The sequence below is a fragment of the Diabrotica virgifera genome, chromosome 2 (genome assembly GCF_917563875.1).
Source record: "Diabrotica virgifera virgifera chromosome 2, PGI_DIABVI_V3a".
Lineage (NCBI taxonomy): Eukaryota > Metazoa > Arthropoda > Insecta > Coleoptera > Chrysomelidae > Diabrotica > Diabrotica virgifera.
In genome coordinates this window covers 178,878,760-178,893,288 of record NC_065444.1, presented here as the reverse complement: position 1 = coordinate 178,893,288, position 14,529 = coordinate 178,878,760, and the positions used below count along the sequence as shown (strand labels likewise).

Below are 14,529 nucleotides of genomic sequence, written 5' to 3'. Positions count from 1 at the left end.
GATTGGCCTTATTTGTTCTTATTTATTTATGTATTATTAATAGATTCTAGAAGTTTGACTGGTTTAGAATGATCAGTTTTTAAAAAACTGGAGTTAAAAGCGAATAACGAATTTTTGTAGTTTGGTACAAAATGCCATTTTTTTCAGAATAGAAAGATTAGCATCAGAGATACGAAAAAATGTTTCAATATAAAATTGTAGGTTACTTAATTCCCAAGAGCTTGGTTTTAAAAAAAAATTTTACGGCAAAAATTGAGTGAATCTTAAATGAGTACATCGAAAAATATTGATTTTTTCCATACAAAACTATCACTTTCGATAGCGAATAAATCGAAAACTATTAATTTTATCAAAAAAATGTATAGAACATTTTTTGCTTAGAATGAATGTTTTTATTAACTTTTGCGGTCAAAATATAATAAAATATTTCCACTCTCGGGATGGGGTGGCAACCCCCCCCCCCCCCCCCATGGTAAAAGCGCCTTTCGGCATCATAGATTTTGATCCTTGGACTATCCACTACTTATTCTTAAATTTTCAAGCAAATGGATCCATTCTGTAAAAATTGCGAGGTGAAAAGCTTCGGTTCCTCCTGGCCTAATAAAAGACATGCAGGAGACTGTCCAGTGACAATTACCTATGAAATCATAATTTTAGTAAAAGAATTATTAATTTGTAACTCTAATAAATGTGTATCATAGATTAAAAATTTTTAAAACTTTAAAATGAACAAGATTTTAAAGTTTCAAAAATGCCTTTGATAGACTTACTTAAATACTTAATAGACTTCGAAATAATGTTATTATTTGTCAAATAATAGACCAGTCGGACATTATTGGTTTTTAATGTCCGACTGGTCTATTATTTGACAAATAATAACATTATTTAGAAGTCAATTAAGTACGATATAACGCCCAAGGGCGTGTTATTGAAAAATAACGCCCTATTGCCTATTAAATTTAACTAACGAGTTAAATACTGTCATGTTGACAAATAAAACTGTAAGTAAAACTATGGTTACCACAATTATGTTACGACTATTTCTGGTAAATGTACTTATTTGAAAACTAATTAATTCAAAATTCATTCAAATTTTTTGCATATAAAGAATAATTTAGTCGGACATTAAACGTTGAAGGCACCACGGGTATTATAATAATAACGCTTTCGGTCAAGCGTTATTATCCTTATATCCCTTGGTATGTACCTTAATAACTATAATGTTGTTCAACTGTGTTCTGTGTTCCTAAATATGTATTCGTAAAAGTACTCTATATATTTTTAGTTTGGGATTAAAAAAATTTTTGACGGTGAAGCTGATCTCACTGGAATTTCCAAGGAAAAACTAATCGTTTCCAAAGTCCTACAAAAGGCATTTATTGATGTTAATGAAAATGGAGTTGAAGCTGCAGCTGCTACAGTAGGTCAGTAAAAATGTATATGTATCATTGGTGATAAATGTTTAAAGCGAGTTTTTAAATGAACTTGCTCTATATGAGAACTACATTAGCTGTTTACCTTGAAAATACTTGTTTGTCTAAAAATACTATCCTTACGGTATTTTCGGCTTGATTAATTGATTTTCCACTTAAAGATAGGTTTTTCTATGTCTTGTGTTATTTGTGATACATATCCAAACTTTTTGAGGTGGGACTAATTAATTTTTGATATTCCCAACATGTTTCTATAATAATTTCATACTCTATAATTTTGTTTATTTCAGTTCAAATGCTAGGTGCGTCAGGAATGACACGTCCGCCTCCGAAGCAATTTAACGCAGATCATCCGTTCTTATTTTACATAAGAAGTGCTGGAGTAACATTATTTGCTGGAAAATTTAGTACATTTTAAAAAATATTATCAAACAACCATATTTTATGAGCTTGAAAATTGACAGTTTTATTTTAATTGTGACAAATAAATTCTACTCCGTACCTTTTATTTATTTGGATTAAAACCTAATAGACAGGGCGAAAATGGCGGGTTCGTTGGAAAAAATATTCCCATGAGATTCTTTTGCATAATCAGATTAGCGACAGATCCCAGAATAAGGTTCAAGAAGTCGACCACGCGAAAAGTGGTCCAAATTTTTTTAAACAATTTTTTTAAAAATTGCAAAAATCAATATTTTTTACCCGGACAAGTTTTTTTAGGTTTTTTGGACCATTCTGGACAAAAAAGGTCTCTAATCTTTCTCTAAAGATGATCGTTTTCGAGTTATAAGCAATTTAAAATTGAAAAAAAAACGAAAAGTGGCCATTTACAAGGCTTAATAAATTGGTTAAAAGTTATTATTATGAAAGTCAGAAAGTGACTAAATCAAAGTTTAAAGCCCCCTTTCCCCCCTACAAGATTCTAAAGAAACTTTTATCATTATTTTATTACTAAACTGTTATTTTTAAGTAATGATAATGAGCACCACGCACGTATTAGGCGGCCGTCAATGGTGAGTGCGAAAGAGATGCCATTCCGACAGTCCAATGGTACATATTACTCGCACTCACATTTAAAGCCGCGTCAATACGATCTTACCGCTCATTGTTAATAATTAAAAATAACAGCTTAATAATAAATTAATGATACAAATTTCTTCAAGATTTCGTAGTGGGGCTTTAAACTTTGATTTAGTCACTTTCTGACTTCCACAATAATATCTTTTAACCGAGTTATTAAGTCTTAAAAATGGCCATTTTCGCGTTATTCAACTTATAATTGCTTTTGCTAAACAGATCTTTTTTGTCCAGACTGGTCCAAAAAACTTAACCCTTAAGTACTAACACCCCGTCTCTCAGACGGCATCGCTTGTCGAAAGTGGGTTATTACTTTTCCTAGAAAATTTTGAAGGTCGCCCATTTATGACTTTTCAAGTTGGGTTGTTCTTTAGTAGTATTGAATAGTGTAGAAAAAGACGTTAGTGTTTGTGCCCAGTTCGTCATTACACATAATGTGCCCCAGTTAGTAAAAAAACATCAAATAAGGGAATAAACACCCCGAGAAAACTCTTTTGAAATGGTTTGATGTGGTAGAAGACGACATAAGTGAAGTGAAATCATTCCGTGATGAAAATGTTGCCACTGACTACCATTGCTACACTGTACTAACTATAGTACCTGTCAGCTTTTTTTTTGTTTTAACATTTTTTAAAAACCTTTTCATTTTCACTTTTCTTACTCTTTGTTTAACTCGATTATAAATTTTTATTAAGATTCTTTAATTTTTTTAATTTTTATCACACTTTTTTCAGGAGTAAAAAGGTCCACAAACAATCCTTCCATTCTTGTTATAATGTTTTTTATTTTAATAAATACAGAAAAACTAGATTAATTACTGTGTTTTTTAGATAATAAATACTTTCAGTAAATCATCGAGATATTTTCTTGCATTAAAATATTTAACAAAAACAAAAATTACCACTAAAATATCAAACCCGTCTGTCAGGCGGTTAGTTAGTGTTTACGCCATTGATTTAAGATGTTAGTAATTAAGGGTTAAAAAAAATTTATCCGGGCCGAAAATATTAATTTTTTCAATTTGTTTAAAAAAATTGGGTGTCTTCTTGAACCTTTTTCTGGGGTGTCTTATGAATGCGACTATGCAAAAAAATCTCATTTGAATATTTTTCCAACGAATCCGCCGTTTTCGCCTTTTCTATAAAAGTTTATATACAGTGTGTCAATTTGAAAAACTACCAGCCCCTATAATTTGGTCCCTATAGAAAATCTAAAAATTTGCAAAACCACATCAAATTTATTTGTGAGGGGGACATTTTGTGGACCAGTTTTCAACTAAATTACATCAACCCTCTAGCGGGGGCGGACACAACCCCTCAAAATCTTTAAAGGAAAGGGGGGTTGAGTAATACCTCATTTGAAGGTTATTCAATTACCTTTTCAAAAATCCTGCATACCTGATATTTCTGTTTAGTATTTTTGGAAAATCTTGGACTTGAGCTGAACCTTTAGCACTAAAAGAAACAGATAATATGAACAAGACCTACGGACAATACTGTAGCCATTGTTTACAATAGACAATCTGTTCTTTTTTAAACAATGGTATAGCCGAATGTTTTTCAAGGCCACGTGGATAGAGGTTTAGATACTCTAAAAAATTTTGGAGTTCAGAACGTGATACTTAATATCTTTACGGTTTTACTTGATTTTTCCAAAAATACTTCAAAAAAATTCTCTAAATACTCCAACACTTAAAAAAAATCAATTTGGAGCTCAATATTCCAAAAAAAAAGTTTTGAAGTTCTGAATTTCATACTTAATATCTGTACGGTTTCACTTGATTTTTACAAAAGTACTGAATGGAAATATAACGTATGTGGTATTTTTAAAAAGGTAATCGAACGATCTTTAAAATTAGGTATCACTCAACCCCCTTTTCCATTAAAGATTTTGGGGGTTGTGTCCGCCCCCGCTAGAGGGTTAATGTAATTTAGTTAAAAACTGCCACCCTTACAAATAAATTTGACGTGTTTTTATATATTTTTAGATTTTCTATAGGGACCAAATTATACGGGGTGGCAACTTTTCAAATTGACACCCTATATTTTTACTTATACATTCTTCCTTGATTTATCGCGAAAAGTAATACAAAAATAATCCCATTTAACTTCCACATTTTCTCTTATATTTAAACGTTTTTGTATACTTCACTTGGTCTTTGTAACTATGTCTGGGAAATCTTGAAATCCATTATATACTGTAATATTTCATTCTGCGTGTAAATTATTCAAAAGTACTTATTAGTTTTCTCAGAATTCGAAAAAAATGAATACATTTAAAAACAATTCGACCGAAATTTTGCGCCTACGCTTTCAACAAGTATTAAAGTATTATACATTTTTGTAATCTGTATTTCAAAATTTTTTAAATGAGGTGTTACATTATGTACTTTCCCATTTAAACAAATCAAATTTATGCCTGTCACCTGAAGAGGAATCACGTAAAGTTCGAAACATTGATACTATAATACTACGATAAGTAGTTTAAAATTAAAACTCTGTTTCAGTATGCAATTATATCCTTCTAATTCAAAAAAAATTGCAAATTTTTCTCAAATACGGATTAGGTTTGGACCCGCGTATGAAAAAAAAGTTGATTAATAGCAGGCTGAAAATTTTTTAATAGGTTAAGGGTGTCTGGTCAGACAAACTTTGATATATGGGAACAGTGAAACAGGGGAACTTTTAATTGTGAAACAGGTTAAAAACTTGGAACGGTCAGACCACGAAAACGTCACATGTATTTTGTCCGACAGAACTTCAAATTGATTTGTTACCCTTTCATTAAACTCTCATGCCAAAATCAGACTAATGTTTATCACCTGTCATAATTCCTGTCATTTGACATGTTCTACGTGTTCCACTCATTAAAATGTTCATTTGGTGATAAATAGCAGTCTAATTTTTGCATTAGAGTTTAATGAAAGGGTAAAAAATCAATTGGAAGTCCTGTCGGACAAAATACATGTGACGTTTTCGTGGTATGACCGTTCCAAATTTTTAAACTGCTTCACAATTAAAACTTCCCCTGTTCCAGTGTTCTCATATATCAAAGTTTGTCCGACTAGACACCATTAATCACCTTTTTTTATACGCGGAATCCAAACCTAGATACTCAACATCATTTTATTACAAATTACGATAATTATATACTTCATTATCAATTTAAAGTTCTTCTTTATAAATAGTGGAGTCACTGAAGGTGGATATGAGCTATTACCTCCGATTTCGTTGAACCTCCATCGATTTGCATGAAAATTGATGAGCGGTTAGAGGATATCTCAAGGAACAAAGGTGACATGGTGCCAACTTGCGCTTTTACCCTGGGGGCGGATGCCACCCCTTCTCCGGGGTGAAAATTATTTTATTAAAAATAACCCCATAATTCGAAAGAGACACAAATTTCAAGCAAAATTTGTTATATAAAGTTATTAAAATAAATCAAAACTTTTTGAGTTATTAACGATCAATGATTTTAATTTTTCTTGAGAAAAATGCATGTTTTAACCAATTTCTCATCAATAACCCAAAAAGTGTAAGTTTTTACAAAAAAGGTATTATTATCAAAATTGAAGCTAATAAAAAGTGAAATAAGCCCGTTACTACAAAAACCTTTTAATATTAACTAAAAGTGAGTTATAGGTAATTGAATGTATATTTTTTTCGGCGAGTAAAAAACTCTAAGTATTCAAGCTGAAATAACGGGAAACTGATGCATTTTATTACATAAACTTATTAAACATTTGTCAAAGTACTTCAAAATATCTATCAAATGAGCCCTTGAAAATGTTGATAGCGTTAAAATTTATGCTCCAAAATTGTTTCAAAATTTATCTTTTAAAAATTTTTACAAAAAATGTAATGGTTTTCTTTTTATAACTCCGTTCGCGTTTACGATATCAGATTCATCTAAAAACTATTTGAAATTTTATGCTAAGTGCTATTTAAGAACGTTGAAACTAGTCTTTTAAACCTCTTACTTTTTTAATAATAAAAGGTTAAATGACCCCGGTTGCATGGTTCCCACAGCAAAATTTAAGGTTTAAACGTTTCTATCTCGGGTATTTTTTACCCCATAGAAATAATAAAACAGGTAAAATATTTGGCACAGAAAAAACTAAAATTGGTTTATATATAATTTTTTCGTATATTGAGTATTTTTGTAGTTATTATCAAAAGAATATGAGAATTACAATAATTTTAAAAATTATGATTTTTTTAAATTATTTTATTTTTTTTTTAAATATGCATTCTAAACCGGTCAAAATTATCGAAAATATTACTTATGCTAATATAAAAAAGTTTTTGTAAGGATTAATATAAATTTTAATTTTTGTGTAAATGGCGTATGTTTTATTTTTCACTTTTTCCTAAAAAATTCGAAACGTTTCTTTTATTTTCATTATAACTTGCTTAATTTTGAGGCTATTACCTTGTTCTGAAGCTCATGTGACAGGTATTCTGAAGAACTTTGGCAAATGTTTAGCAGGAATATTTTATATATTGCATCGTTTTCCCGTTATTTAAGCTTGAATACTTAGATTTGAGTACTCGTCGAAAAAAATACACATTCAATTGCCAATAAGTCACTTTGAACTAACATTGTTTAGTTATTTGTGTGAGTAATGTATTCAATTTTTTATTATCTTCAAATTCAGTAGTAATACCTTTTTTGTAAAAGCTTATAGTTTTTGATTTGTACGTAAAATACCGATTTAAAACATGCATTTTTTTACGAAAAAATAAAATTTTTGGTCTTTAATAATTCAAAACGTGTTGATTTATTTTAATAACTTTATATAACAAATTTTGCTTATAATCATTTGTCCCTCTATCGACTTATGGTATTATTTTTAATAAAATAATTTTCACCCCCGAGAAGGGGTGGCATCCACTCCCAGGGTAAAAGCGCAAGTTGGCATCATGTCACCTTTGTTTCTTGAGGTATCCTCTAATTACTCACCAATTTTCATGAAAATCGATTAAGGTTCAACGAAATCGGAGGTGAAAACCTTCAGTGACTGCACTAAAAATGCTCTACCTGGTCTAATATCTAAAATGCAATCATCAGATTTTTTCAATTTTATAGTGTTATGAATAAAAAATTATAGAATCTGTAGATTTAGTTTTAAAGAAATCCTTGTATAAAATTTTTTGTGAAAATTATTCTAAATTTTTTAATGGTCAAGTCAGTTTTATTATAAAATTTAAATTTTGGTAGGCACGTAAAAAACAACTAATGTTATTTGTTTAATAAAATTGAGACACCCACTTTTCGAGTAGAAGTTTTTGATATGTTGTTTATTAAACATTTGTTAATGAAATTACTATGTATAACTATCTTGGCGCAATAATTAATCACACAAACGATTACTCCAAAGAAATCAAAGTTCGAATAGAGAAAGCAAGAACAAACTTCAATAAAATGAGAAAGGTACTTTGTGCAAGAGAACTGAAATTGGACTTGAGAGTTACGGGATAAAAACATGGATACTTGACGCGAATACTACTAAAAAGTTGGAAGCATTTGGACTGTGGGTATATAGAAGAATCCTGAAGATATCTTGGACCGAGCATGTAACAAATAACGAAATCATGGGAAGAGTCAACAAAGGAATGGAAATATTGGAAACCGTCAAGATTCGAAAGCTGCACCATCTGGGGCATGTTATGCGTAATGAGAGATACAACATACTTCAACTAATTATACAAGGGAAAATCCAGGGCAAGAGAGGTGTAGGAAGGTGAAGAATCTTATGATTGCCTAACTTGAGGGAACGGTACGGATGCTCATCAAATGAACTACTCAGAGCAGCAGCATCTAAGACCAGAATAGCTGTGATGATTGCCAACCTCCGTCGCGTAGATGAAAAGAAAAAGAAGAATGAAATTACAGAAAGTTCTATATTGTTTGATTTTTTCCGCAAGCACAAACCATTTTCCATTGGCTGACTCCCCTACCTGGGTATTTGGAGTTTATGATTGATTTGTCAGTCTATACTAATAATTGACACGGTTAACACAATATATTGTCTAAAAGGGCCTATCCCTGTAAGATGATGAAAAATGCCCCCAAATTCAAATTCCATACATGTAGCATATATAGAGAAACCCACTTTCAGAAATTTTTAGCCCCCTAGCTGGTCACGTGACCCACCTAGAGCCTAATTAGGCTTTTTATGTTTTTATATTTAATCTCAGCCGCATCGGGAGCTAGCGACAAACTTTAAATAAAAAAGTTGTAGTTTTCAAAAGGTTCTGTCGGAAATGGTTATTTTTTTAATTTTTGGCGAGAAATTTAAATTTTAGAACGATTTTAAAATTTTAAGTGATTATAAAAAAATAACCAAGACATTCGTTCTCACGAAAAAAATATATAACGTGTATTTTTGCTGTGTATTTTATAATGTGTATTTTTGTTTCACTCTGAATTTTTTCAGATTTTTAAAATTGGTAAAACGTTCTTTTAAAAATAGAAAACCGCATTTTTTCGTTTTTTTTTTTCGCTTTTTGATACAATCTTATACAGGGTGTTTTTACCCGATGGTTACGTCGTCACTAGGATAGGTAAAACACTTAAAAATAATTGGAGTTTGCTTAATAAAAAATTTTTGTAATGTCCATTTTCAAGATAGGCGTTGAGGAAAACAAAATTTTACACATTTTTTACGATTTTGCCAAAACTGCTAGCACTGGCGAAATTGTAATACAATTTGGTGGGTTTTAAGAGGTAGTCATTCTGCATTTTTAGAAATACAATTAAGAATTTTATATTATCATTGGCGCACATGCTGGTAATGGTCTGAAATTTGAAAGAAAAAACATTGTACGCCACTGACATATATCAAATTAACATTCATTTTTTAATTCCTCGTCCAATATATGTCCAACTTACCTAGAAGTTCGAATACTTTGTAAGTGTTAAGATGTTTTATTTTTGCATAAAAATGGCTCGCCGTATAAACAAATGCGAACATAGATTTTTATCACAAATTGAACGAGGAATTATAAAATGATTGTTAGTTTGAAATAGTCAGTGGCTTACTATATTTTTGCTTTAAAAAGTTCACACCATTACCCCTATGCGCGCCAATAATGAATATAAAATTCTTAACTGTATGTCAAAAAGTGCACAGTAACTATCTCTTAAAACCCGCCAAATTTTATTACAATGTTGCCTGTAGTTTCGACAAAATCAGAAAAAATGTGTAAAATTTTGATTTTTTCTTCAACGCCCTGTATCTTGAAAATGGATGAAATTGGATGGATGAATGGATGGATATATTTGTTATTAAGCAAATTCCAATTATTTTTCAGTTTTTACCTATCCTTGTGACGGTCTTACCTTTTTTGAAACGCAACGTATAAAATATTTTTTTCTTGAGAACGAACGTATTAGTTATTTTTTAAACTCATTTAAAATTTTCAAAACATTCTAAAATTTAAAGATCCCGCCAAAAATTAAAAAAAAAAATTCGGATAGAACTTTTTGAAACGTACAACTTTTTTATTTAAAGTTTTTCGGTAGCTTCCGTTGCGGCTGAGATAAAAAATAAAAACATAAAAAGCCTAATTAGGCTCTTGGTGAGTCACACGACCATCTAGGGGGCTAAAAATTTCAGAAAGTGAGTTTCTCTATATGTGTTAAACAGTGACTATGGAATTCGAATCGAGTGGGGGCATTTTTCATCCTCTTACGCGGCTAGGCCCTTTAATTTATATAATTTGCAGAATATGTCTTATGAGTAATCTTTCGTTTATTTCAGTTCAAATGGTATTAGTCCAGAAAGCCACTGCGCATCCGCTAGGAAAAATATTCTAATTCGGATTTTTTGCACAATCTTACTCAAAAAGGACTCCTTTTAACAAATTTGCATGTTGCCAGTACCAAAAGGTGGTCAAAAATTTTTTAAACGTTTTTTTTTGTTTTTATCCTAAAATTATTTTTTTTACATGGAAAAAAGTTTTTTTAGGTTTTTTGGATCATTCCAAACAGAAAAGATCTTTAGTGACTTTTCTCTCAAAGTGATAGTTTTTGACATATAAGCGATTAAAAATTGAAAAATTGCGAAATCGGCCATTTTTAACCCTCAAAAACTATGTGAAAAACTGAAAATTTGAATGTTGCCAAGGTAGGTAGATATTCTTTAAACATCGATTGATGAAATCCTGAAGAGTTTTTTGCAATACAATATTCAAAACTCCTTTGTTTTTTAATTGCTAATCAAGTGTGCGCGACACTATTTTCCACCGACAGTATGGTGCAAATGAAAGGAATAAATTCGTTATTTCGTAAACTGGCGACTTTAAGAAAAAATCCCGAAACTGGTCGATTTTTATTTTTAAGTTGTGATATTGTGGCATTTATGGTATACTAGTGACGTCATCCATCTGGACGTGATGACGTAATCGATGATTTTTTTAAATGAGAATAGGGGTCGTGTGCTAGTTCATTTGAAAGTTTCTTCAATTCTCTATTCAGTAATATAAACATTTACATAAATATTTATACAGGGTGTCCAAAAAACTTTTATTAAATTAAATTATTTGACAAAAAAGAAGTAGAAGCACACCCTGTATGAATAATTATGTAAATGTTTACATTACTGACTAGAGAATTGAAGAACCTTTCAAATGAGCTACCACACGACCCCTATTCTCATTTAAAAAAATCATCGATTACGTCATCACGCCCAGACGGATGACGTCACTAGTATACCATATATGCCACAATATCATAACTTAAAAATAAAAATCGACCTGTTTCGGGATTTTTCCTTAAAGTCGCCAGTTTACGAAATAACGAATTTATTCCTTTCATTTGCACCATACTGTCGGTGGAAAATAGTGTCGCGCAAGCCTGATTAGCAATTAAAAAGCAAAGGAGTTTTGAATATTGTATTGCAAAAAACTCTTCGGGATTTCATCAATCGATGTTTAAAGAATATCTACTGACCTTGGCAACATTCAAATTTTCAGTTTTTCACATAGTTTTTGAGGGTTAAAAATGGCCGATTTCGCAATTTTTCAATTTTTAATCGCTTATATGTCAAAAACTATCATTTTTAGAGAAAAGTCACTAAAGACCTTTTCTGTTTAGAATGATCCAAAAAACCTAAAAAAACTTTTTCCCATGCAAACATAATAATTTTAGGAAAAAAACAAAAAAAAAACGTTTAAAAAATTTTTGACCACCTTTTGGTCCTGGCAACATGCAAATTTGTTAAAAGGAGTCCTTTTTGAGTAAGATTGTGCAAAAAATCCGAATTAGAATATTTTTCCTAGCGGATGCGCAGTGGCTTTCTGGACTATATTTTCTGGGTCTTTCCCAGGAATGGCACGTCCGCCTCCGAAGCAATTTAACGCAGACCATCCGTTCTTATTTTACATAAGAAGTGCTGGAGTAACGTTATTTGCTGGAAAATTTAATACATTTTAAAAAATATTATGAAACAACCATATTTTATGTGCTTGAAATTTGTCAGTTTTATTTTAATTGTCCTAATATTTTGTTTGCAAATAAATTCTACCCCGTACCTTTTATTTATTTGGATTAAAAAGTCACAATTTATACAGGGTCTGCCAAACCTCTGGTTTTCTTTGATTACGGCTAAATTATGGGATATACAAAAAATGTTTTTAAAAAAATTAACGTATATCGAAGTCGTCTATAATTTAAAATTATTTTAGATTATACAGGGTGAGTCAGAACAACGATAGGAACCAAAGTTTTGTTTATTTTAAATATAACACCCTATATATTAAATCATTTTGGAATAAATTTTTTTAAAATACTAAGAATTTATATAAGGTATTATAGGCCTAAACTTAACCATTTTCGAAATATTTACACTTTTATTGAGAAAAATGGTAATATTCAATGGGCTGTGAATTAGGCTTTCAAGGTCATAAAAATTTTAATGGAATGTCAAAGTTTTTCTAGTATACTGTTATTTTAAAATAAATTAACATATTTGACATATATCCATAAAATATACAGCGTGATCACTATTTGCAGATACAAAATTTTCTCATTTTTTTAATGGGACACCCTGTATATTAGTATTGCCTTTTGTAGTAAATATTACAGACTTTCTTTTGGTATAAAGTTGTATGTATAGATATTTTAAAAAAAAGCTTTAAATTTTACGTTTTTGCGGATTTTTTGTTAAAAAATTTGTTTGCAAAAAAAATAATTATAATCTGGCTTTAGAAACATACACTAAAATATCAAATATGAAAATAAAAACGTAATTAAAGATTAAAATAAATCGTATACTAGTACAATTCAATTGAATTTAATAACAAAATTATTTTACAAAAAATATTTTACCATACTAATGAATGCATAAATTAGTTACTAAATAAAATAAACAACCAAACTGGATATCTAACCTAGTAATTTTTCTACCACAACAATTTTCTTGTACCAAATTAATTGTTAGTTATATTGTATTTACGAGTAAGATCAGTTAAACTTTTAATTTACCTTTTAAAACTTACATCTTGAGAACATAATTATAAAGTATACTTTGAAACAAATGAATGTTAAATATATCAGCCAAATTATTTATTCATATAAATAGTATTAACTGGTGTCACAAAATCTGGTAATACTATTGTAGTTGAAATTATTATAACAATTTTTTATATTTTAAATGTTAATTTTGCAACCGAACAATTGGTGGATATGGCATTTGTTTTTAGCGAAACCATTAGAAATTATTACCATCTTTTGTGACACGACTACATAGATATTATTTACTTCATAATAGTATACTTCTATAACGTTCATTTGTTTCAAAGCATAGTACTTTATACGTTCTCAAGATGTAGGTAAATTAAAAAGGTATTAACAACTGATCTTATTCGTAAATACAATTTAACTATCAAAATTGGGTACAGTAAAGTTACTAGGCTAGAAAAATTTCTAGGGTAGGTTTTAAAATTAATTGTTTAATTTATTAATTTATCTATCCATATTAATTACTTATTAGTATGGTAAAATAGGGTATGTAACATAATTATAAAGTTACTAAATTCAATTAAGCTTCACTTGCATACGTTTTATTTTAACCTTTAATTACGTTTTTATTTTCATCTTTGATATTTTAGTATATGTTTCTAAAATCAGATTATAATTAAAAAAAATTGTTAATTTTGCAACCGAACAATTGGTGGATATGGCATTTGTTTTTAGCGAAACCATTAGAAATTATTACCATCTTTTGTGACACGACTACATAGATATTATTTACTTCATAATAATATACTTCTATAACGTTCATTTGTTTCAAAGCATAGTACTTTATACGTTCTCAAGATGTAGGTAAATTAAAAAGGTATTAACAACTGATCTTATTCGTAAATACAATTTAACTATCAAAATTGGGTACAGTAAAGTTACTAGGCTAGAAAAATTTCTAGGGTAGGTTTTAAAATTAATTGTTTAATTTATTAATTTATCTATCCATATTAATTACTTATTAGTATGGTAAAATAGGGTATGTAACATAATTATAAAGTTACTAAATTCAATTAAGCTTCACTTGCATACGTTTTATTTTAACCTTTAATTACGTTTTTATTTTCATCTTTGATATTTTAGTATATGTTTCTAAAATCAGATTATAATTAAAAAAAATTATAGCAAAAAAATTTAATTAAAATGATCGCGGATATAAAATATCCGCGAAACGTAAAATCTATAGTTCTTTTTTAAATATTTACAAAACCAAACATGCTATGTACGTACAACCTTATACCAAAAGAAAGGTTGTAATATTTACTACAAAATTCAGTACTAATATACAGGGTGCTTTATTAAAAAAAAAATGAGAAAATTTTGTATTTGCAAATAGTGATCACACTGTATATTTTATGGCTATAAGTAAAGGATATTAAATTATTTAAAAATGATACTATATTATAAAAACATTGACTTACCACTTAAATTTTTATTACCTTGGAAACATAATCCACAGCCCTACGAATATTACCATTTTTCTCAATAAAAATGT

The 14,529-nt window shown here is 29.5% G+C and overlaps 1 protein-coding gene across 1 annotated transcript in view; it reads left to right on the top strand.

Moving 5' to 3' along the window:
• LOC114329168 (antitrypsin-like) overlaps positions 1-14,529 on the top strand; it is a 255,271-nt gene that overhangs the window by 52,664 nt on the left and 188,078 nt on the right. Inside the window, exon 3 of the mRNA XM_050644939.1 lies at positions 1,286-1,424. Within this exon, the coding sequence (XP_050500896.1) occupies positions 1,286-1,424 (139 nt within the window). The remainder of the gene's footprint in view (positions 1-1,285; positions 1,425-14,529) is intronic.